The following is a 27,623-nucleotide window of genomic DNA, read 5'->3' on the forward strand; positions in this document are numbered from 1 at the left end:
AATACTGCTTTAATGTGTCAGACCTAAATATGCGATTTCCAATAAAATTCACAATTTCGCAGCGCTGTGTGGCATTTCTATTAGTGACGGCTGGCGATCAATTCCGCCTCCCTGTAAATCACGTTGCGTGCGCTGCAAAACGCCAGCATAACAAGTTGAGTACTGCATTATTGGACACGAGTGTTACAATGGATCAGCATCACGCACTGCATGGCGATATTGTTTTCTCTTTGCTAGCTTTTAACCTTCCCTTCTCTCCTCTAATACATGAAATATTGGCTGTGCCTTATACAGAACCATTCACTCATTGTTCGTGCCATGTTTCAGTATGCTAAAATGTACTGTAATACAGTATATCAAGGTCCAATGTTTTGGTTTTCGATGTTAAACTCCCCTACTCCTCTTTTTTTCACAATTACTTCCTTTCTAACAGCAGTCAAAGCATATTTGAAATGAGGGCATGCGCTTTTCGCTTTGTTTGTTTTATTTTATTGTCTTTATCGTGTTTGATTTACTACAGCTGCGCATGCTCAAGTTGTACATTTCCCATCAAGAATACGTGCGTGCAGTTTGTTTTTTGGCTTCAGTCGTGTTTTGCGTCACACTATCAATATCTTTATTGTTCATAAAATGAAACTCACTATTGCAAGGTCTTCTTACCAGCATATCTTTATTAAATAAAATTAAATATAGATTACAAGCTATTCATTATGGATCAAAAATTCATTACAGCTGTAAATCTTACTTACTTACTTACTGGCTTTTAAGGAACCCGGAGGTTGACTGCCGCCCTCACATAAGCCCGCCATCGGTCCCTATCCTGAGCAAGATTAATCCAGTCCCTACCATAATATCCCACCTCCCTCAAATCCATTTTAATATTACCTTCCCATCTACGTCTCGGCCTCCCTAAAGGTCTTTTTCCCTCCGGCCTCCCAACTAACACTCTATAATGCATTTCTGGATTCGCCCATACGTGCTACATGCCCTGCCCATCTCAAACGTCTGGATTTAATGTTCCTAGTTATGTCAGGTGAAGAATACAATGCGTACAGTTCTGTATTGTGTAACTTTCTCCATTCTCCTGTAACTTCATCCCTCTTAGCCCCAAATATTTTCCTAAGCACCTTATTCTCAAACACCCTTAATCTCTGTTCCTCTCTAAAAGTGAGAGTCCAAGTTTCACAACCATAAAGAACAACCGGTAATATAACTGTTTTATGAATTCTAACTTTCACATTTTTTGACAGCAGACTGGATGATAAAAGCTAATCAACCGAATAATAACAGGCATTTCCCATATTTATTCTGTGTTTAATTTCCTCCCGAGTATCATTTATATTTGTTACTGTTGCTCCGAGATATTTGAACTTCTCTACCTCTTCAAAAGATAAATTTCCAATTTTTATATTTCCATTTCGTACAATATTCTCGTCACGAGACATAATCACATACTTTGTCTTTTCGGGATTTACTTCCAAACCTATCTCTTTAGTTGCTTCCAGTAAAATTCCCATGTTTTTCCTAATAGTTTTTGGATTTTCTCCTAACATATCACGTCATCCGCATAGATAAGCAGCTGATGTAACCCGTTCAATTCCAAACCCTCTCTGTAAATCTTAAAAAAATTAATTGTTTATCAGGTTATTCTTCAAACCACAACTGGGAGAGTTAATCTTTCGCTAGTAGAGTTATACCTATAGTTCAATTTTTTTCCTCAGATCTATGACTCCTATGTAAATACAAATTATCATGCTTAAAGTACAGTAGACAATCTGTACATCAGTAAGCAATTTTAATGTTCCTGAAAAGCTAATACTTATTTTTTTATTGTGTAAAATTTGTGGAGTATATTTTGTTCAGCCGGAGAGTTTTTTCCTTATAACTAACAATGTACTTAAGATATTTTAATGAAAATCTGCAGTGAAGGGATCTATAAAAGTCCTAAGAAACCATCTCTACACGTAAATAGATTGATAGATGGCGATCTGCTCACTTAAGTTGGGTCTTGCAACTAGTGCTAAATAGACGACTGTGATCACCTGATAGCAAATAGATACCGTACTAGGAAAATTTATGTTTTTTTTTCTGGAATTAATGATCTTTTGTTTAGTCGTCTTCAATTATTTATAATTGTGTTATTTCTTTTTCTTTTCCTTCTCCATTGTTTTTTTCATTATAATTGTGTACCTACCATTTACTCAACAAACAATTTTTTGGTAAGCTTTGTCTTCTAGGCAGCCTTCACTTGGAGGAAGCTGAATAAAATAAATAAATTAATAAATTAATAAAATAAATAAATAAAAGTAAATAAATAAATAAATAAATATAATTCTGGCTTATAAACAACATACTCGAAAACCTTCAATGTAGAAGGTATAGTTTACCTTTACAAAATAATATTGATTCAATTTTTCTTTAATTCAGTATGATATCAATATTATTTTGAAATAAACTACACATTACACATTAAAAATTTTTGAGTATGTTGTTCACATTGAAGAACTGTCCGTGCATGCGAAGATTCATTGAAATATCTTAAGTATACTTTTTTAATTATCAGGTAAACATCCGGCTGAACAAAATAGTCCACAAATTTTCGTAATTAAAAAATGCTGCCATATTTTATCGCAAAACTCACCTCGCGTAAACCGTCTCACAAGATTTTTCATTAAAATATTAAAATTTAATTAAACATAGCATATTTCCCTCCCCTTAAAGGGCACTGGAATTCATTTCATCTATGGCCCGTCCATGGGAGGGCTAGGGCCAATGACCGCTCTGAGAAAGGCATTGGTAGAACGAAGCTACCAGGGAATTAGGGAGGGATCATTTCTATCTGAACTCTCTACCACGAGCATCTTACTCCTTAGCGGCCTCGAGCTGATGCTGCCCGCAATACACTCCGGCGCAAATAGACTCCTACCCCATAGGCTATGCGCCAAGTCACTCTATAGATTCCTGAGATGGACCCAGTGTTGCCAACTGGACGGAAATTCCATCAAAACTGACGGAATTTCAACGTAGCGGACGGGAAAAAATGACTTTGGCGGGTGACGGATTTTCTGCCGGAATTTATGTAGATTTACATGGAATTTTGACTTTTCTACCTGCTGTCATTTTAATTGTTTAATGTTTGGGGATTTTACTTTTTTATTTGAACAGCCCTGCCTGTGTCGTACCAAGTTAAAGAATCCCCTGTTTCAGATTTCCTCGTAATCAAGTCGAAGGTTGACGAATTATTATTTTAATCAAGATGGTAATAACTACTGAAGATTGGTAAGTAAGTTATGTTAAAAGTTGCATTTTATTTTTATATAGATATATTGAGTGGGTATTTTTATTTTATTTTGACGGATTCTGACGAATTTCCACGTGTTAGACTGACGGAATACAATTTATGTGTTGGCAACACTGGATGGACCATAAGTTGTGCTATATCTTTCTATTTTTGTCTTTCTTTGTGACTGCACTACAAGTATCGTTAGAATCCGTCTATACCGACAATGAGTGAGTAGACGATCCAAGCATGGGGCTGATCACCGAGGAAGTTATGGAGTGGGGAGGGAGGGAAAGGGGAATTTCCTGTGCTGTTGATGGGTGCGAGGATGACATGTTGTGGAATAGTGAAAATGAAGAAGTTGATGCGTTGTGTGAATCAGATGTGTCTAAAAACAGTGATGGTACCGATAAAAGTTAATACAACCGAGTCTTATATAGGGAGGGGAAGAAAATATGAAAGGTAAAGATGAAGGATGGGTGGAGCGGCGAAAAGTTCTCTCCTTCATCGGGACTCGAACCCGGGTTTTCAGCTCTACGTGCTGACGCTTTATCCACTAAGCCACACCGGATTCCAATTCCGATGCCTGATTAAATCCTCTCAGTTTAAGTTCCACCCCTTAGTTTCCCTTTAGTGGCCAACCCTCATGCACTGTGTCATAGATGACTGTGTGACAGTGGCACAATGTCCAACACACTATGTGCAGAGGTGCACTCATTACAAGTGAATGAACTAAACATCAACGTAACTACAAGACATGGCCAACTATGAATACATTTCTTTTTAACCACAAAACAACACCGACTGTTAGTTCCGATTTTAGCCACGGGTAATTGGTAGACTAGCTTTGAGATAAAGCAATGTTGCCATATTTTGGCAACAATGCAGTATCGGTTATATTATTATTATTATTATTATTATTACTTATTAATTAATTAATTTATTTATTCTGGTGTAGTTAAGGCCATCAGTCCTTCTCTTCCACAACACCAGGAATACAAATACAATAACAGAAATAAACAGAGAAAAAAATACACTATATACAAAGTAAAGCTACAGAAAGAGAGAGAGAGAGAGAAAAAAAAACATTATAAACAAAGTAAAGCCACACAAAAATATACACAGGTTGCAGTCACACAAAATTTAAATGATTAATTAATTGTATCCTAACTAATTAACTAACATAAACAAGAAACGTGCAATTTTAATCTAGATTAAAAAAGAAAAATATAAAAAAAACACAAATCAATAGGCCTACTTCTAGCAATACCTAAAAATATTAACTAAGACAAAATTTTCCAATTTAATTTTGAATTGTGATAAAGTCCGGTAGTCCCTGACGTCATTAGGTAACGAATTCCAGAGGCGAGGTATTTCTACAGTATAGGAAGATGAGTATAAAGACGTTCTATGATGAGGGATAGAAAGGAGTGGTTGATGTCGGTTTCGAAGAGTTGTAAGAAATTGAAAGCGCGATAACAGATAATTCGGAGTAGAAGTATGCATGATTCTAAACAGAAGAGACAGTGAATGTATTGTTCTTCGTTCCTTCAGACACACCCATGAAAGTAACTGGAGGGAAGGTATTACATGGTCAAATTTACGAGTATTGCAGATGAATCGTACGCACACATTATGAACACGTTGTAGTCTCTCAGCTAAGAGTGAACTTACATTAGTTAGCAAGGAATCACAATAATCAAAATGGGGGATTACAAGCGTCTGAATAAGATTCTTTTTTACACTAAGTGGTAGAAATTCTTTCATATGAAACAAGGAGTGAAGTTGAGAAAATATTTTTTTTGCAAATGTGTGTTACTTGAGTGTTCCAATGTAGATCGCTATCCATAAAAATGTCAAGATTTTTAACTGTTTCACTGCATTTAACAATAATGCCATTCAATATTATATGTGGTATAGTACTACTACCAAGAGTGCTTCGTAGACGATTATGTCCCATTACGATTGCTCGCGATTTCTCTGGATTTAACCTTAATCCAAATATGTGTGCCCACGTTTATATGACCAAATATGTTTGTTTTGGTGTATAGAATACTCTGCAACACTTTACAGTACATAATCACGACTCACCCTGTATGGTTTTGTCTCAATAGTTCAGACATCTGCGTGTCATATGGAGAGGAGCGTATTCGAGCCTCATCCTAGTGATTTTTGTCTATAGCGTTGGAGTAGTGATCATTGGGTTGAGGTTTTTTCTAGGGTTTTCCTCTCAACCTATTAAGGGGAGTTGGAAGTTATCGCATGCAGAATAATGATAAAAATAACCTATCTTCATGCAGTCCTAAATATAATACTATTTATCAGAGCTCTTTCATTTTGTAGTGATGTGTGTATACACATTAAGCTTTAAAATTAAAAAAAGAATGGTTGCTCTAGAGTAAATCTTTACCCTTAAAATAATTTTTTAATTCAAACATAATTTTTTAATAAATTCACTACATGCCTGTGATTAGGTGCACTTTATTCATTTATTATAGCACACAGTGATTTTAAATTTTAGCCACTTACTGCTAATAGGTACTAAAACACACCCTACTACAATTATTAATATATCTGCAATATTATAGGCATAGGGTCTATACCAATCTTCACCGTCAACAAATTTAAAAAAAAAAATTTGACGATGAAGATTGGTACAAACCCTATGACTATAATATTGCACATATGTTAATAATTTTAGTAGGATGTGTTTTAGTATCTATTAGCAGTAAGTGGCTAAAATTTCAATTCAATGTGTGCTATAATAAGTGAACAGAGTGTACCCTAATCACAGACATGTAGTGAATTTATAAAAAAAATTATGTTTAAATTTAAAAATTATTTTAAGGGTAAATATTTACTCTAGAGTAACCATTCTTTTTTTTATTTTAAAGCTTAATGTGTATACACATGTCACTAAAAAATTAAAGAGAGCTGATAAATATTATTATATTTAGGACTGCTTGAAGACAGGCTATTTTTACCATTATTTTATGTGCGATAACTTCTAACTCCCCTTAAGAACAACTGCTGGTAACTTTGACCCAGGGTTCATTTCGCACTCAGTACCACCTCCATCTTCACCCAGCCTTCGTATTTCCATACTCATAACATGAGAGCAATATTTCGATATTTCCTTTAATTTTCAGATAATATAGAATTATAATGGTATTCAGACGTACAGGAAAATACCGATAACCGTTCCTATGCATCAATAAACTTGCTAGGATAACCTGTGCCTACGGAACTGAATTCAATAGAGGTCAGCCTGATACGGATGATTAATACTACGGCAGTATTTCATCCACTACGGCTTCTGCTTCGTTTCGAGCTGATGAAAGGAATTATCCGACAGACTTAGCAGCGGCGCTACCACAGCAGTTACCATTCCCATTTCATTGGACTATACGACCTGCATTTCACGTTGTGTGGCGGTGTTAGAGTTGCTAATGACCAGGTGTACATTTAATTGAGTGGATTTAAAGTTACTATGTATTAACAAGCCGCACTATACACGCACAGCGGGCTGTAATATCAATGTTAACACAGTCCAATACGCCAATGTCACGTGGGCGGTAACTAATACTCCCTTATGGGAGTGTAAAATATATTAGCTCGAGCTAAATTACATCACACTCGTCTGCAAAAAGGCAGAAGTAGACCAAATTTCAGACGACAAATATTATGTAATATTACTTATGATGACACACCTGCATTATACAGAGTGAACCGTAATGTAATTAATTTCAAGGGGTTATTCTTTGAGATATTTCAAACAAAAAGTGTAATCCAATTTTGCTCGTTTTTGCTTCCTTTTAGAGACAAAAATTGTTTTATATGAAATATTTCATAGCGTGTTTTCCAGGAGTCAGGAAGTGATAGGGAAGAAAGTACTGAAAATAATAAGGGTGCGAGTGTAAGTGGAAATCTAGTATGTGAAAGTGAAAGCGTGGGGGGGAATAAAAGAGGAATGGAAGAAGAAATAAATAGAAGGAAAGACAGAGATAGAAATAAGGCAGAGACGAACAGTAAAGAAAGGCCAGAACCTGCGACAGCTGAGGATATAGCACAGGTATTAGATATGATTAAGAAATGTGGGGATGTGATCAAAAAGTGCAAGTAAAGTGAAACTGGAAAAGATCGAGAAGTATAGGGGAGAGAGAAAGTGTATAAGCAGATGTGTAGAATAAAATATAAGTAAGCTATTTATAGGAACTGGGAATAGTGAGAAAGGATTAGGTGTAAGTGGAATAGTGAGAAAGTAAAAGTGAGTGCAAAAGGTAATGAGTGAAAATAGTGAAAAAGGGTTAAGAGAAATAAACAAGTGACAGCATAAAATTAGTACTAACAGTTGAACGTTGGAACAGTAAATGAATACAAGAGAAAGATAGGAGAAAAGGTCAAAGAACAAATAGGACAAATAATTCAATATGATAATTTATAGAGAAAAATTGAAATTGAGATTTTAGTGAATAGTAGTTAGAGGAAAAAGGGGGGTTTGAAAGGAGTATATAATATTAGATATATTAGGATTAAGGAACAAATAGAGAATAGCAAATGAAATGTACGAGAAATACTGAAGGGAAGATTGACCAAGTAACAAAAAAGGTACATAACGGAACTGAGAGTATGTGTGTAGACGTGTACTGCAAATAATGTGTTATTGTAGTAATATGTTAATGGTGGCACCGGATACAGAAATGTGAGGTACACCATTACATGTAAAGAAGTGCTGTGACGAAAGATATCATATATATATATATATATATATATATAATTATAGCATGATTTGGGAAAACTATTTATTTAATTCGCAATATGCTCAGTCAATTTAAGAGAGCAGAGTATTATGTCCTTTAAATGTGCATAAATTTGATCCAAACAAATATAATCTATTAAAATCCCTTTCCTGTGCAAGAAGTTACATTTTTTCATATCAAATTTCTGTATATTTAAACGATAAAACTAAAAGACTTTCGTAATACACTGCTCCCTTAAATTGACTAAGCAATTGGAACTAATTCAGTAGCTTCCCCAAAATACGCTATGAAATGTTTCATATAAAATAATTTTTTCTCGAAAAGAAAGCAAAAACGACCTAAACTGTATTAATTTTTTTTTATTTGGAGTATCTCAAAGAATAACCCCTTGAAATGAATGGAACTACTTCCGGTTGACTCTGTATATGCCGAGAGACGACACATAACGATAATCTATTACAACTTCACCGCTATGTCATTAAAAAGCATTTGTAGTCACTGCAAAATAAATGGCGCTCACAGAAACTACTGAAGTTATGAAGAAAAATAGTTACGTCATATTAAGAAAATAATAGGGCCTATATATGTGCGAAATTCATTCTAAATTTGTAGTGAGAATGACAGAATGTGACAGAATAACAAGAATTATTACCTATTAGTTAATAGGTGACTACACCAAATTTGGTTATCCCTAATTTTGTTTGATCCCAATAAGAACAAAGCAATTTAATTATGGAAGACGACAGCATCAAAAGATGTGAAGGTGATCAAAACTCTAGTATTTAAACAATATTAGCAAAGTTTTAATTTTTCTTATTTAGAATGTGTACTTATTGTTATATATTTTATTTTATTTAATCTGGTGCAGTTAAGGCCATCAGGCTATGATATCAAAATTTCAGGTAAAAATAAAAATCAATGGCAGTATAAGGACATAATTTAATTACTGAAAAAATCACATTAGATGATGAGATGACTTGATAAGTCTCAAAATTTAAATAGTGAGGATTTATTATTGTCTTGTAGCTCCTAATACTTTGTGACAAGGAATTCCATTGACGCGAGGTGGATACTGTAAAAGATGATGAATAACAAGATGTTCTATGAAGAGATATACTTAGCGTGCCACAGATAAGTGATCTAGTATTTACGTCGTGGTTAGAGTATAGATAAGAGAAACGATACGAAAGGTAATTTGGTGTTGAGGTGTGCAGAAATCGAAAGAGTAAAGACAAAGATACAGTAATGGAAGAAAAAAATGTTGAATATTTGCAAAAAATTTACAGCTGTAAACTGTACCTAACCCCTTAAGGGTTCCTTTCCCGCAATAATAATATATCGATGGCTCAGAACCAGAATGTTCCAAGTACATTTTACTAATTTTTTTTTTCCTGAAGAGCTATTTTAAGCTCGTGACATTCAAAGCTTCATGAAGCAATTTGGAATAGCTTCATAACAACTTTATGGAGAGGGATATTACATACTTGCTGAGAAGGACATGGAAGACAAAGAAACACAGATTTCTTTCTTATAAAAATTTGGACTTAGAACAGTCTGGTTCTCAGCCATCGATATATCTACAATAGTAAGACATATGTGTCTCAGTGAAACATACAGCAGAGTCCGTATAGGTCAGTTTCTATCTGATCCTTTTCCAATTCACTGCGGGCTAAAGCAGGGAGATGCACTATCACCTTTACTTTTTAACTTCGCTTTAGAATATGCCATTAGGAAAGTTCAGGATAACAGGCAGGGTTTGGAATTGAACGGGCTACATCAGCTTCTTGTCTATGCAGATGACGTGAATATGTTAGGAGAAAATACACAAACGGTTAGGGAAAACACGGAAATTTTACTTGAAGCAAGTAAAGCGATCGGTTTGGAAGTAAATCCCGAAAAGACAAAGTATATGATTATGTCTCGTGACCAGAATATTCTACGAAATGGAAATATAAATATTGGAGATTTATCCTTCGAAGAGGTGGAAAAATTCAAATATCTTGGAGCAACAGTAACAAATATAAATGACACTCGGGAGGAAATTAAACGCAGAATAAATATGGGAAATGCGTGTTATTATTCGGTTGAGAAGCTCTTATCATCCAGTCTGCTCTCCAAAAATCTGAAAGTTAGAATTTATAAAACAGTTATATTACCGGTTCTTCTACATGGCTGTGAAACTTGGACTCTAACTCTGAGAGAGGAACATAGGTTAAGGGTGTTTGAGAATAAGGTGCTTAGGAAAATATTTGGGGCTAAGCGGGATGAAGTTACAGGAGAATGGAGAAAGTTACACAACACAGAACTGCACACATTGTATTCTTCACCTGACATAATTAGGAACTTGAAATCCAGACGTTTGAGATGGGCAGGGCATGTAGCACGTATGGGCGAATCCAGAAATGCATATAGAGTGTTAGTTGGGAGACCGGAGGGAAAAAGACCTTTAGGGAGGCCGAGACGTAGATGGGAGGATAATATTAAAATGGATTTGAGGGAGGTGGGTTATGATGATAGAGACTGGCTTAATCTTGCACTGGATAGGGACCGATGGCGGGCTTATGTGAGGGCGGCAATGAACCTTCGGGTTCCTTAAAAGCCATTTGTAAGTAAGTAAGTAAGTAAGTAAGTAAGACATGACACATGTAATAAACGTTGGAGGGTAGGAATAGGGGCGTTTTTGGTTGAGGGAAGTGTCTTCCAAACCTGTCGGGGACTCGCTGTACCTACTGAACTACCAGAACGCTGTAAATTACAATAACCAGTGTTTATATTTGCTTTGTTATGAGTTTGTAGAACCGGGGTATGAAATGTAGTGTGAATAACAGTTGACCCTGTTCAGAGGCAATATATCACACGTACACACATCCCAGTGGAATGCGGCCTTTTAACATGGAGTTAATAAAAATAAACGAAGCATATTATTATCGTAGTGTACGCTGTTCGTTGATATTGGGTGGAGTTTTCACAGATCATTATGCTAATTCGTATCACACACATAATGAACTGAAATCTGTATCATGTACATAACTCTCAACATAGCAAGTAGGGAAGTATTCGGACCGTGAGTGGGGGTTTGAAGGCTGTCTACGCCCTTTTTGGGGGCCGCAGAGACCTGTTTTAAATTTATTGAACCCATGTTGATGCTAACAGTAATTGTTTATATATGGGCTCCAAATATATACGCCAGCCGCAGAATATCGACGTGGACACGCCTAGTATGATTTATGTACCTTTTTTTAAGAATGATCAAGAAGTGAATTTGCTAATAAGATGTATATCAACAGGATTGTCACCTCAGGGACCTCATAACGTGTTAAGTAGGATTAAATATTCCACCTTCAGCATTCTATCCCGGCCCTGATTTGCTATAGTTCTATTCCATCTCACGTAAGTTTCTTCCTGATGTAAACAAAGTAGAATAGCAATCGTATTTCTCCCACTGCAGTGATTAAAATTAACTGAATGCAGATGACGGAAAGTTGGCGGTACATCTTATTGGCTTACCGTTGGTTTTCCTAGTCGGAGACTTGAGTTCAGATCCTGGCTGGTCCAAACAGAATTTGTGCTGTACAAAGGCAGCCAACAGGAGAGTAGCCTTAGCTTGGAAAAAGCAGATCTACTGGAGCATGAATTTTTTTAAGGCAAGTTCCAAAAATTGAACATCAAGAAACAAACACTCTAGCACTGTATTATACCCACGCTACTTTATGGGTGTCAAACATGGTCGCTCACAGAAAGAGAAAAACTAAAGCTACAAAGATGCCAGCGAAAAGTAGGACGTAGGATCACCAGAATATCTCTCAGAGATTGAGCAACAACAATAAGGAAGATGATAGGCCTATAAGACGTCAGATCATGATAAAGGAATTTAATTGTTAGGAAGTACACAAAATGTAATACGGGATAGTGTGTCTTATCATCTTGACAAATATGTTGTGCTATGTTATGTGAACGATAGGGAAATTCAGCTTAAATTGAAATCTCATTTCGTAACAGTAGTCATGGCAACGTACCATCCATCAAAATAAGCAGCTTACGTCAAGTTTCTCAGATGAAGAGTGACTTTATCGAAGATAATTTCTAGTGGAAATACTTATATCGTTTTCATATTGCTTTATTTTAAAATTTCTCATCAATGAACCGAAGTAGGAATGATTTCCTCACCTCAAGCACCACCGTCCTCGCTTCCACATTGCAACGATCTTACGTGAGACTGCTTGCAGGAAGTCTATAGCAGAACTTTCGTGTAGGCTTGTTCCATATTCTTTAAAAAGAAGAGGCGTGTAGGCGGTTTAGACGTTGACCAAAAAGGTGTTAACATATGTACCTCCAGGTTATGAAATAACGCTATTGAATATGTAGCTAGTCCTAAAGCGAAGCAGGTATAAGATCATGTTCCAGGCTTGAAACGAGAACAACAAGTGTTGGTGTTACATTTGTTGCAGGCAGAAAGGAAATAATATTAACATGTGCACATGCTGTGCTCAAATTTCGAAGCAATTGTGACCTGTAGTCTTGTGAGCAGATCTCCGAAAATGTCTTCTTTCTTTCTCTATGGATCACTTTCTCGTTTACAGGGTAACCCTGTAATATTTTCGACTAACAATGTTGTGGCGGGCAGATCTTTCGTTGAGAACATAATGTTTGTATCACATAGGTCAGCGTTTCTCAAACTATGGTCCGCGGAACACCTTTGGTCCTTGAGGTCTGCCCTTGTGGTCCTTCAAAAAAGGCAGAAGAAAAAATAAAATTCATACGAATTGCGTATCACTCTATAGCTGAAAATCTCAGAGTTTGGAAATGACACATGGCAATCGCCTTTCAGTTTTTCTCCCAGTATTGATATTTTATGAAATTTACTAGCCGTACCCGTGCGCTCCGCTGCACCCGTTAGAAATAAATATAAAGTAATTACATAATTAAAATAGGACATTTGATCCGGGGAAAATTCGTGTTTGATAGAAGATAAATCGTTTAATATGTTACTTAATTTAAATTGCATCCAAATAATTAAAATGCAATCATTTTGGTCCAGAGACACTCATTTGGTGCAATGACAATTCCTTCAACATGTTTCTTAATTATATCATATCATATCATATCATATCATATCATATCATATCATATCATATATCATATCATATATCATATCATATATCATATCATATATCATATCATATCATATATCATATCATATCATATCATATCATATCATATCATATCATATCATATCATATCATATCATATCATATCATATCATATCATATCATATCATATCATATCATATCATATCATATCATATCATATATCATATCATATCTTATCATATCATATCATCTCATATCATATCATATCATATCATATTATAATATATTATATTACATTATATTATATCAGAAGTTACTGTAATAACATTATGTCCATCTAGAGAAACTACACTTTCCAATGGTGAAATAATAATTAATTATACAAATCGGTTAATTTAGCTTTCGATATTACTTCATACAGACACAGAAACATTCTCTGTAGGTTATCTTTCATAGCTTTCGATTGTTGCTGTCCAAGGCCCCTTATAGACGAAGTCATTTGGTTTTTATTTCATTATACGGCCTTAGATGGCGTTATTTTAATTTTAAAACTCATTTATCTCATTAAATATCAGCCCTATCAAAATTTGTTAAAGAATAAAACTTATCGGAAATCATTTTTGAAGAAACTTTTGTTATGTAACATTTTTTATAAAAATCAGTAATAAGCGAGATATTTCGATTTATTTAATTCAGGCCCCCTTATAACCCCCCTTTTAAATAAAGTATTTTGAATACCATATAGCCTAAAATCTAAGTTACAACGAACTTAATTTATATTCCAATTTTCATATAAATCGGTTCAGCCATTATCCCGTGAAAAGGTAACAAACATACAGACAGACATACAAACAAAAATTTCAAGAAAAGCGATTTTCGGTTTCAGGGTGGTTAATTATATATGTTAGGACCAATTATTTTTGGAAAATCGAAAATTACCAGAAAAATTTCGGCTACAGATGTATTATTAGTATAGATTACCCTATCAATCTACTGACTTCCCAATCTACTCTGAACAACAAAAGAAGGAATTTAAAGCACTATGAACGTGGCGTTTCCTTGCACATCTGGCGCCGCGCCTGTAATCCAGCCAGGGACCACCCGAATTCATAACAGAGGACCGAACCTTTTCATGTATTTACTTTCTTAATAGTTTTGCCGGTACCCAGTCTGTACATAGAAATGGTCACATACTGTACGTCGTACACCAATAATACAACTCTGAGGTCACAATAATTTTAAACTTATTTTCCAAGCAAATATGACAAATTTTCATGGGTTCATGATCATTTTCATTGCGATATTGAAACTAACAAACTTCCATTGAGTGAAAGAAAACAGTTAATTGAACTCTCGAATGAGACAGAAATTAAAATGAAATTCCAAGCGGAAGATACGGTTAATTTCTGGACCTCATCACAAGTGAAAAGAGAATATAGTGAACTGTACAATGGTGCTTTGGAGATTATAATACAGTTTGCTTCTACGTATCTGTGAGAGAAAGAGTTTCCATCACTAACTCTAATAAAAACAAAGTGCTGAAATCGACTCGTTGTATGTGACGATCTCCGACTTAAACTTGCCAGCATACATCCAAATATAGAACAACTGTGCAAGAATCGGCATGCTCATCCATCTCATTAAGTGTAACAACGTTTATTTGTTTTTATTTAATAAGTTAAAATGATTATCCAAACTCTAATAGCCTTTAATTATTAAAGAAACAAAAATTAATTTTCTTCTATTAACATTATCTTAATTTTTTAATACTAATATAAAATTAATTTAATTTAATTGATTTTAATTAATTAATTCTATTTTAAAATATAAGTATACTGGTATTAAAATATGCTACAAAAATGATAAATTTTGCTTTCGAAGGGAACAAGGGCTAAAGCAGGGAGATGCACTATCACCTTTACTTTTTAACTTCGCTCTAGAATATGCCATTAGGAAAGTTCAGGACAACAGGCAGGGTTTGTAATTGAACGGGTTACATCAGCTTCTTGTCTATGCGGATGACGTGAATATGTTAGGAGAAAATCCACAAACGATTAGGGAAAACACGGAAATTTTACTTGAAGCAAGTAAAGCGATCGGTTTGGAAGTAAATCCCGAAAAGACAAAGTATATGATTATGTCTCGTGACCAGAATATTGTACGAAATGGAAATATAAAAATTGGAGATTTATCCTTCGAAGAGGTGGAAAAATTCAAATATCTTGGAGCAACAGTAACAAATATAAATGACACTCGGGAGGAAATTAAACGCAGAATAAATATGGGAAATGCGTGTTATTATTCGGTTGAGAAGCTTTTATCATCCAGTCTGCTGTCCAAAAATCTGAAAGTTAGGATTTATAAAACAGTTATATTACCGGTTCTTCTGTATGGTTCTGAAACTTGGACTCTCACTCTGAGAGAGGAACATAGGTTCAGGGTGTTTGAGAATAAGGTGCTTAGGAAAATATTTGGGGCTAAGCGGGATGAAGAGACAGGAGAATGGAGAAAGTTACACAGCACAGAACTGCACGCATTGTATTCTTCACCTGACATAATTAGGAACATTAAATCCAGACGTTTGAGATGGGCAGGGCATGTAGCACGTATGGGCGAATCCAGAAATGCATATAGAGTGTTAGTTGTGAGACCGGAGGGAAAAAGACCTTTAGGGAGGCCGAGACGTAGATGGGAGGATAATATTAAAATGGATTTGAGGGAGGTGGGGTATGATGATAGAGACTGGATTAATCTTGCACAGGATAGGAACCGCTGGCGGGCTTATGTGAGTACCGCTACCTCAGTCATTAGAACCATCATAATTATCACATTATTATCATCATCATCATCATCATCATCATCATCATCATCAATATCTACTATTACCTTCGTCACCACCAGTACAATAACATTCATGACTTCCTTCATGGCCATAGCATTACAAGCACCTTTACCACCACAGCATCAATAAAGGAAATTTGTGATGATATTTGTATTATATTATTAGCGGATTAGTGACCTTTATCTCTACTTCCGCGTTACGCGTACATCTATGTTTAAATCGCTTGTAAGGAAGGCGTATAGAAAAAATGAAATAGGCTACTTCCGTCATTGACTTCTAGCAGAATGTGGTGCCCACAAGTGGCGAGGTAACACGTTAAAGTACAGAGTGTCCAACATGCCCGACTGTCCAACAGACCCTAGTTTACCCTATTCTACTTATATATACAGATTTGGTTTTTGGTATCATAGCAACCTAATAGAGTTACCAAAATTTCACTATCATACACTTATTTTCCAATTTTTTTTAATAGAGGGCAAATTTCAAATTTCTACTCATATCAATTTCATTCAATCAGTCTGAATATTTTTATACACCATCACTGCTCCGTTATAGGCGAAGAACTGTGCATTCAATTTTTAAATACTGTAGTATTCTTTATATGAAAGAACCGGTCAAAGTGAGGATAGGACAAGAAATGGTGAAGGAAGTGAAATAGAAAGAGGTGTACGACATGATGTCCTTTATCACCTATCCTGTTCAAAATCTACTCGGAGGATTTAGTGAAGAATTGTTTTGAAACATGGGAGGGATGATAGTAGGAGGAAGAAGAATAAAATTATTAAGATTTGCTGATGATATGGCGTTGTTAGCACAAGAAGAGACGGTACTAAGGGGTATGCTACTGGAGCTAAATGACAGCTGTGAGTAGTATGGAATTAAGATAAATGCAAAACAAGACAAAGACCATAGTTATCGGAACTAAATAAAGAAGGTAAACGTGTGATTCTAAATGAGGCAGTAGAGCAAGTGGACAGCTTTAAATACTTGAGATGTACTATAAGCAGTAACATGAGCTGCTGCCAGGAAGTCAAAAGGAGGATAGCAATGGTAAAGGAAGCTTTTAATAGAAAAAGGAGCATTTTCTGCGGACTTTTGAAAAAAAAAAAGAACTAAGAAAGAGACTAGTGAAGTGCTTTGTGTGGAGTAGATTGTGGCATTGTATAAGGCGTATCCACTTAATCTGTTATATTTTTGTAAATTTTCTCCCAATCTTCCTTTATATCTGGACATGAAGTAAAAACAGCTTAAAAGATAACCTTATTAGCATTTCACTCCAATCATACTGACTTAAACTATCACTGACTACATTGTTACTTCTTTCTTTAGACATCATCCTGATAGCGCTGTATTTTCAAAATTGTCTCATAATAATCTCTTTCTATTATCTAATATTATTTGAAATATATTAACATTCTATGTATTTTAGCTTAATTCTGCTACACAGTTTATTTCAGTGTTTAATTAATAGTTCATAGTATTTTGTCGTTTAATTCATAATTAACTCTTGTATACATGTAACTCTCATCTAAATCAAATTGTTGAATTCTTTGTAAGTTAATGCATAATGTATATATACTTTTTGCTGGTTGAGTGGAAGAGAAGGCCTTACAGCCTTAACTCTGCCAGCTAAAATAAATCGTTATTATTATTATTATTATTATTATTATTATTATCTTCTACAATAATGAAAATTGGTATGTGTAAAACATTATCCTTCTTCTATATGAAAAAATATTTTTACGATTTAAGAAAAATATTTATATATATTTTTTTTCAAAATTCAAAGTCCACTATGCAGTGATGAAGCGTTTCCCTCATAACACATAAACTTGTTAGCTTTTTCATGTTCTCTCTCTTTTATCTTATTGCTGAAACTCATGTTTACAATATCATGCTCTTTCAAGTACATTCCTTAATAAACAATATTTTTTCTTTTATTTTGTGTTAGATATTTGACCATTTTTTAAAATGAATTTATTTTTTATCAGACAATCTATCAAAGGTAAAGAAGGGATTTTGCATCATATTGTAGATATGACCTGTATAAATATACACAAAAAATTTCATCACAGAATGTTGGATACTTTTTGAGTTATGAGGGAAAAGCTTCATCATTGCACAGTGAAATTTGAATTTTGAAAAAAAAATATAAATATTTTTTTAAAATCGTAAAAATATGTTTATCATATAGCAGAAGGACAGTGTTTTACACATACTAATTTTCATTATTGTACAAGATAGAGTAATGGAGGAAAAAAAAATTTGAATATTTCCAAAATTTTACTCTTTTAAGCTGTACCTAACCCCTTAAGTCCTGTGCCGGGATTCGCACTTACGATACCTAGATAGAATAAAATAGCAAACAACAGAGAACTATTGGGCAGCTGGTTACAGTCTACAAGCGGGCCATCCTGACTATTGCGTCTTATTTCGCACCATCACACAACATCTTGGTTATTATTACATTGCATAACATATTTCGTATAATCACAACCTGACAACCCATCATATTACATCACATACCACACATGCCGCTTTATCGCATTCCAGCCATCACATAGCACAGCATCTCTCTATGCGTCTGCAGTCGACCACATCCTATCGCATGCCATCCTATCACATTCTATTCATTACAGCACACCACAAAACACAACACTACAAACGCTAGTCTATCACATCCGATCACATTCCATTTCATGTCATCCTATGACGTTTTGTTCATTGTATCACATCACAAAACTATAACTAAAACTTCAATTCATTACATGTGATGACATTACAGGGCTCACCGTACTATGAAAAGATATTCATCACACTCGAACCATACCATGGACTCTATTCCATCACTTTGTGTCACACTACAAATCATAACGAATTATACCATCATTTTATGTCAAACTACAACACACAACACTACTCACTAGTCCATCATATCATGCCGTACTACAACTCATAACACTACACTTTAAAATTTAGTTCATCACATCATGTATGTATGTACATATGTATTTATTGACACTGCAAATGGGTATATACCCGGTGGCAGTGGTAACTAATTACACTCAATAATGACAATAATAAAAACAATTAATAAAATATGCAATTAATAATACTATTAATAATACTGAATAATAATAACAGGGAGCATCCTAAATTAAATGAAGCACGATCACTTAAAATAACATTTAAAGTAAATCTAATTTGTACCTTAACCCTAAGTACGAATTAAAACTCACGAGTATGATATGTTCATATCTGCACAAGTACCTTTCAGCAATACACTCATTTCGCTGTCAACTCACTCACTGCACTGGAACAACGACAAATTTCACATTTCCTCCTGATTTCACTAACACTTCAAAAACATTTCATTCTTCAAATACTTTCCACTGACACTATAAACTATAAAGCTTCACTGACAGAAACACACTTCACTTACACAACACACTTCACTGACACAACACACTTCTTCACTGATACAACACTTCAATAACAAAATATCAATTACACCCTTTAAATAGTGTGTATAATATATTACCGTCCCTTAGTAAAGTCCTTAAGCCTATTTTTAAATACATTTTTGGTTGTTGGTAAAGCCTTTAGTAAGTCTGCAGGTAAAGCATTCCAGTCCCTGATAGTATGATTGAGAAAAGAAAACTTTCCAGTGTCCGTCCTCTGTCTTCTTTCCCTCAATTTATATGAGTGGTCGTTCCTTGAAGAGTAATCTCACACTACAACTCCTAACACTACACTCTAGAATCCAGTCCATCACATGTCACATACAACTCATAACACTACACTCTAGAATCTAGTCCATCACATCATGTCACATACAACTCATAACACTACACTCTAGAATCTAGTCCATCACATCATGTCACATACAACTCGTAACACTACACTCTAGAATCTAGTCCATCACATCATGTCACATACAACTCATAACATCACACTCTAGAATCTAGTCCATCACATCACGTCACATACAACTCATAACACTACACTCTAGAATCTAGTCCATCACATCATTTCACACTACAACTCACAACACTACACTCTAGAATCCAGTCCATCACATCATGTCACATACAACTCATAACACTACACTCTAGAATCCAGTCCATCACATCATGTCACATACAACTCATAACACTACACTCTAGAATCCAGTCCATCACATCATGTCACATACAACTCATAACACTACACTCTAGAATCTAGTCCATCACATCATGTCACATACAACTCATAACACTACACTCTAGAATCTAGTCCATCACATCATGTCACATACAACTCATAACACTACACTCTAGAATCCAGTCCATCACATCATGTCACATACAACTCATAACACTACACTCTAGAATCCAGTCCATCACATCATGTCACATACAACTCATAACACTACACTCTAGAATCCAGTCCATCACATCATGTCACATACAACTCATAACACTACACTCTAGAATCTAGTCCATCACATCATGTCACATACAACTCATAACACTACACTCTAGAATCCAGTCCATCACATCATGTCACATACAACTCATAACACTACACTCTAGAATCTAGTCCATCACATCATGTCACATACAACTCATAACACTACACTCTAGAATCTAGTCCATCACATCATGTCACATACAACTCATAACACTACACTCTAGAATCCAGTCCATCACATCATGTCACATACAACTCATAACACTACACTCTAGAATCTAGTCCATCACATCATGTCACATACAACTCATAACACTACACTCCAGAATCTAGCCCATCACATCATGTCACATACAACTCATAACACTACTGTACACTCCAGACCAGGGCAGGGCATCAGAAGCGGATCCAGTCTCTAAACGGGGACGCTTAATATTCATCCGTTACTGAATCAACGCTGCGCGGTGTTCGGCGAGGAAGAAAGGGGATGAAGAGAAATCATATGGCTCCCCCTAAGAGAGTAGACTCCGCTCTTGCTGCCCAGCCCTGCTCTAGACCATGACGTGCGGTCGTCGTGTGGCATAGTAGTTCTCATGCTAGTCTTTTGAACCCAGCTTTGTAGAGTCAAACTTGCCCGACGGAAAACATTTTGTATTAGATTCTTCTGGGAGGGAAGCAAAGTTGTGATGACCCTGTGTTAAATGAACGGCACATAAAGCGCCCTTAAATAGAATGCTGGTATTACATCAACAGCAATCACATCCCACTGCATCCATTTTACACATTCCAGTCATGTCCATCTCATCGCAACCCAACATTGCATCTCATCCTATTCCACCATATCTCATATTGTCACATTCATTAAATCTTATCCCTACTAATATTAATCCATCATATCTGATACTACTGTACTCCAACCACGAGAAAGTCTTTGGGGACTGAGACGAAGCGAGGTAATGCTGTGAATGAATGTTGATGTCATAAGGTCACACACGTGGGTACTCGTATCTGTATTGGCTAGCTCTCACAGCACAAGCAATAACATTGATACACACTAATTGATATTACCCTAGTTACAAAATTAGATCACTGTTAACCTCCTGGTCTTTTAATCTCTCCAGACAGGAGATAACATATGCAGGAGAGCGCATGGTTTTTAAACTGACGTTATATATATTTTTTTTTAAATTTTAGTTGGTTATTTAACGACGCTGTATCAACTACTAGGTTATTTAGCGTCGATGAGATTGGTGATAGCGAGATGATATTTGGCGAGATGAGGCCGAGGATTCGCCATAGATTACCTTGAATCCACATTACGGTAGGGGAAAACATCGGAAAAAACCCAACCAGGTAATCAGCCCAAGCGGGGATCGAACCCTCGCCCGAACGCAACTTTAGACCGGCAGGCAAGTGCCTTAACTGAGCCACGCCGGTGGCTCTGACGTTATAACGGTAATATTATCTATCTACTTCGTTCCAATAGATGACGCAATAGTAAGCACATTCCTTTCACGGTTGATCTCCTGGCTGGAGAGCAGTATCTAGTCCTATCACAATTTACTCCACAGTACCATGATATTCCACCCTGTCCACTCCATGAACTCCCATCTATCTCACCCTGACTTACCATATTTCATTCTATTTTATTATCCTATTCTATCCTATGAATTTATGCTCAATTAATCGAGAAATCTACTGTGCATACTAGTAAGACAGACATCGTAGAAGATCCTAGAAACCATTTTGACGAACGCAAATGGTTGTACTTCATAGATGGAAGCCCAACGTGGTCAGCACAACAACACTGACAGTATGTTGTGTTTGAGTAATAACAAAATGCCACAAACGAAAGCAAATGATGTTTATCTTCTAGAAGTCCATTTACATTTTACACAGCGCATTTTCTGTAATACAATACAATGCATGACAATCCATTAAAGAAAAGGAATGTAAATATAAATCCATAATTTCTGCATTGGTCTGCTGTAGAGACCCTTAAACAAGAAAGTACACCAAGTGAGATTAGATTATCGTGTATGACCTGACCAAGTTTGCACGCTACCCTCAAGCTTGCATGTTCACTAACAAACACAGTTACTAGGCCTATTTTACTTTTACAGCAAGAGTTTCTATTAGCTTAAGTGGAGAAAAAATACTAGTGACTGTTTATTATCATTAAAACATTTTATGAATTATATGTACCTAGATATATAGCCTATAATTTTACAGATATGACGTGCAAGCGGCAAAAGATCTAACAAGCAAACATTTTCATGGGGGCATATAAAAGAGTTGATTTTTTCCCTCCCTCAAAACAAGTAGCTTATACAAATTTTGGCCACTCGAGCGCAATTGCGAGGGCCGTAAAAAAGTAATTTTTCCACGGGCCATTTACAGAGGAAAAAATTCGTTGAAAGATTTATTGGAACAGATACAGCAGTTGTTGAGCTATTTTTCAACATATTTCCAATCGGAATTGAGACATCTGTCACACCATGGGATCAACTTTTGTATCCCTGTGTCGTAGAAGTCTGTCGCCTGAGAGGGGAACAGGTCAAATGCAGTGGCGTAGCATGAAATTTTGAGCAGGGGAAGCTAACTCAAGTTGTTTTTCATGCAATATGAGAAAACGTATTACAAAAATATAGTCTTAAAATAAATAGTAGTCAATGTCAAGTCAGCAGTCGAAGATTGGTTGGAACCTCGTAAGTAACACCAATAAGGCATGACCTCAAATGATACGTAGTAAAATATGATTTCACGGTTTACACATATCTCTTAACAAATAGACACGTATACGTATAACATTAGCTCACTCCCTGTCATACTTAGAGAAATTACAATATTAGTATCATTACGTAAGTTTGCGCCTGTCTTTTGGTTGTGTCCTTCATTGACAGCAAGGGAGTCGGTCATTTGTTTTTTTAAATCACACTTTTGTTTGTAAGTCAGTCTTGATAATACAATTGTCCTAAAAAAAATTCAAGTAAATTAGTGTCAGGAACTGTTATTTCGCTCATTATTTATTATATCAGCCACACTGCACACTAACACTTCAACTGAACACAACTGACGAAAAGGGATAACTCGGAAACTACTTATTTTAAATGTTAAAGCTAGCTTCTTGCAATCCTTGCGACCAGAGTAGTTTAGTTAGAAAGGGATGGAAAATCTGCGGGGTGGATTACACAGAAGAAACCAGTCTGCTTGGAAGCTGGTGTGTGCAGGCTTCTTGTTTACTGCTGCATCACAAATCATCCTGAGCTGCCGCATCACAATATTTAATGCGTAAATATAAATTCTATTAACATCAATAAATAATTTTCTCCATAAACTGCAGGTTTATTATGAAATTATTATTAACTGGGGAAGCTAAGCTTTTTAGCTTAGATTGACGCTACGCCACTGGTCAAATGTCTCAATTCCAGCGTAGAATATGTCGAAAAATAGCTCAACAGTATTGTTTTATCTGTTCAAATAAATCTTTTCAATGAAATTGTCATTTCTTTCTGTAAACGGCCTCAGAAAACGTATTTTACTGTTATCGTAATTGCGCTCGAGTGGCCAAAATTTGTATAAGCATTTTACTTGACATTATTAACATGGTGAAAGAAACAAAGTTACCTTTATAATCTGTCCCCATGAGAATGTTGCTTATAAGCTGCCAAAATTAAACACGCCATAGAGCACAATCTACTGGACATTACATCTAAGAATGTTTTGTTGTATATTTTGTAATGGTTTTCACAAAGAATTGCTTTGTAACCCTACAGAATTTCCAACGATTACGGATTGTCCATATTACGGGAAAAGGAAAAACTAATATGGAAAATCAATATTATCATGGATAAATTAATTTATTCCACAGAAAGAAAATGGATACTTCGGGACATAGCAACACAGACTTGAAATATTTAAGATCAGCTTTCTAAGTAATAACAACCTTAACCGGCTAACGCTCTTACTGCAACGAACTTCTCAAAATTTCGACTTAGGAGAACGAGAGTAAAGACCAATCGAGCACCAGTTCGCCACGTTATGACGTACACGATTCTTGAAATGCAAACCATTAGCACTTCTTATTGCATCTGGCCATCTGCAACTTCGAAAAGTGATTTGTAAATATGCCTGGGTGGTCAGGTAGTGGATTCCATTCACTCTGCGTATAATTAGAAAGACGGATGTCTGTCTGGGCTAGAACGGATGCGTACGAGCTGATGGCTTATTTTAAAACTGTCAATTAATTTAAAATGCATGAAAAAGTGCAATAATAATAATAATAATAATAATAATAATAATAATAATAATAATAACATTAATAATAGTAATAATAAAATAACATCATTGTATATAGGTCAGACAGCATGGGTAGACATAACGGCTCGGTTAGAGAAGTCAACGTACAATGGTAGGAACGATCATGATTTTAAAATCAAATGTAGGAAACAGGAAACGGATGTAGGTAAATCTCATTTTCTACTAAGATTTCAAATCATTTGTCCTCAAGTGAGGTTGACCACTGGGATCCGGAATTAACAAAATATAGAAGATAAAGGGAAATGAAACGAGCAAAATAATGATTCGATTTGTACATTAAAACAAAAATTTACGTGTTAACATATAGATGATAGTGTAAAATTTGAAGAGAGGCCTTCAAAATTTCCATTACAATCTTCTGAACCTCATAAAAGGGAATTTTAAAGGATTTAAGGATATTACATGTAAATTTTAGTAAACAACCCCTCGCTCCAAATAGTAAGCCTGCAACATCCCAGTTGTAAAGCGAAATGCCATATTTTTCACTGAGGTATGGAAGACAAGGTACATATTTAGCTCGCTTGTCATCATTTATCTGCAGTGCTTGATTCGTGTCTCGTTCAAAGCAAATCGTAGGGTCTAAGACCATCGCTTTCTGGGTTCTTCTATCGATGGCAATTATATCGACTCTTCTATGAGAATCATCTTCAGAGACACAATGAATCTCCTCATGTACTTCCCATCCTCTGTTTCTTAGCACAACTATAAATGATTGGAATGACCTATCTGCAGCGGTCTTTGAGGGCTGTCCTTTCTTAAGGAGATTCAAGAATAACTTAAAAAGTTGTGTATAAAGTGTAAATTAAAATTAAGGGGACGTTTAATTTTTTAAGGTGACATGTATTTATTTAAGGCGACATTTAATTTTTTAAGGTGACATATATTTATTTAGCCTGACGAGTTACTCCCTTGGTTTGAATTGTAAATTATATTTTAAAATAGCGTGTGAGAGGGTCTTAGACTGGAAATGTTTAGCTTAAATGTAGTTCTGTTTATATCAGTGAAGCGAGGTGAGTCAGTGAAGTTATGGTTTTACACTGTAGTGAATAGTTCCGATCAGTGATAATTTACTGTATAGTGTACATGAAATGTGTTCTATAGTGTCAGTGAAATGTGTTATGGAGTGTCAGTGAAATTTGTCCTAAAGTGTCAGTGAAATGCGTCATAGTGCCACTACAGTGAGTGAGATGAGAGTAAAGTGAAAGACTATTGAAACTTATGTACAGCCTATACATATGTAGGTTGTATTGTAAAATTAGGTTCACTTATTAATTAGGTTATTTTATGTATTATTATTATTAATTGTAATTACTGTGTTAAATTGTATTGTGTATTCTTATTGTACTGTGTATATAATTGTACTGTGTATTGCTTATCATTTTATTGTGTATTGTTTATATTGTGTATACCACTGCCACCGGGTGCTTGTCCACTTGCAGTGTAAATAAATACATACACATACATAAGCCCGCCATCCACTGGCAAGATTAATCCAGTCTCTATCATCATTCCAATTCCCTCAAATCCATTTTAGTATTATCCTCCCATTCACATATATACCTCCCCAAAGGTCTTTTTTCCTCCGGCCTCCCAAATAATAATAATAATAATAATAATAATAATAATAATAATAATAATAATAATAATAAAAATAATAAAAATGAAAGAAAGTTTGATGAAAGATGTAGCATAAGGAAGAAAACTGTCATCAACCTGAACGTTGTCTACTCACCTGGACGTCCTTGCTGAACAGGTTGTTGGTGTGTAGATACAAGGCGGAGAAGTTCCGGACGCGGTCGAACTCGAACACGACCTCCACCGGGTGTCCCGCCATGCCCAGCGTGTCATTCCTCCACCCCACCCACTCGTAGCCTGAAAACAAGAGAAGGCGCCTTGCGATAATTATGAAAGGGCGGCCGTAAATACTTGTAAATCAGCGACTTCGCCACGGTTATGGCTGCTCACACATTCCTCCACTGAAGGGTGTTTAGAAATACGTGCTTAACGATTTCAAAAGCATTCGTTCTCATATATCACTCTGCAATTGACTTGGGCCGGTGCTGGAGCCGAGGGCGTAGTTGCACTGCACAGATGTCTACTGCTGTTCACCTGCAATGGCTTTCAACGGAGGCGAGAAAATGTATTAAAAATGTTACTGATTACGCACCCAAGACGTTGGTAAAGGACTGTCATAGGAAAATTGGGAAATACGGAGTATTGTATCCCTGGGTCAGCTGGACAAGTCCGTAAACATGTCTCGTGGAAGTTTTTAAACACACTCTTTTCCTACTACACTTGCTTCCTCTTTCTTCCTACGGGCTATTCCATAATTATGAAATCGATCAGTAAAGAACCTCGCATTTTTTTATACTCTAATTTTTTCCCTACTTATACAAGGTGCTGAGGGGAGTGCATTTTCAAAACTATACTATCGAAAGTCAAACGATTTTCGTATTGTTGAGCGACAAATTTAGCGTATTTTATAAAAACAAGCCTCTTTCAGCGCTCAGAACTCTGGAACCATTTACTGCAGAACATTGAATGAGAGCTCATTTTGAAGCTGACATTTGGTAAGTTGTGTTAAGAAGTAATAAGTTTTATTGTACACAGAGAGACAGACAATCTGATTTTACTTGCTTTTAGTCTTTTTGGCCATTTGTAAAAATGTAAAAAAATATTGAGAAAAACCTTGCATTATTAAGAGGGATTCGGCATTGTTTGCTTAGTGGCTCGGCAATAAGTTTCGAGGGTATTAAATAGATTATTGTCACACACCTAGACTTGAACGGTGCAGTACCGCACGAACTGGCCGAGAGGTGAAGATAAGCGAGCGTTGGGCGTCATTTTGTATCCTGTGTTTATGAAAACCTGTGATAAAG

At 35.6% G+C, this 27,623-nt stretch overlaps 1 protein-coding gene across 4 annotated transcripts in view; it reads right to left on the reverse strand.

The window, feature by feature from the left end:
* The window catches only part of Ddr (discoidin domain-containing receptor 2), a 1,446,713-nt gene that overhangs the window by 158,326 nt on the left and 1,260,764 nt on the right, over positions 1–27,623 (reverse strand). For all 4 annotated transcript variants that reach the window (XM_069815692.1, XM_069815694.1, XM_069815693.1 and 1 more), the window contains one exon: positions 26,477–26,616. In XM_069815692.1, the coding sequence (XP_069671793.1) occupies positions 26,477–26,616 (140 nt within the window). The remainder of the gene's footprint in view (positions 1–26,476; positions 26,617–27,623) is intronic.

The sequence above is a fragment of the Periplaneta americana genome, chromosome 17 (genome assembly GCF_040183065.1).
Source record: "Periplaneta americana isolate PAMFEO1 chromosome 17, P.americana_PAMFEO1_priV1, whole genome shotgun sequence".
NCBI lineage: Eukaryota > Metazoa > Arthropoda > Insecta > Blattodea > Blattidae > Periplaneta > Periplaneta americana.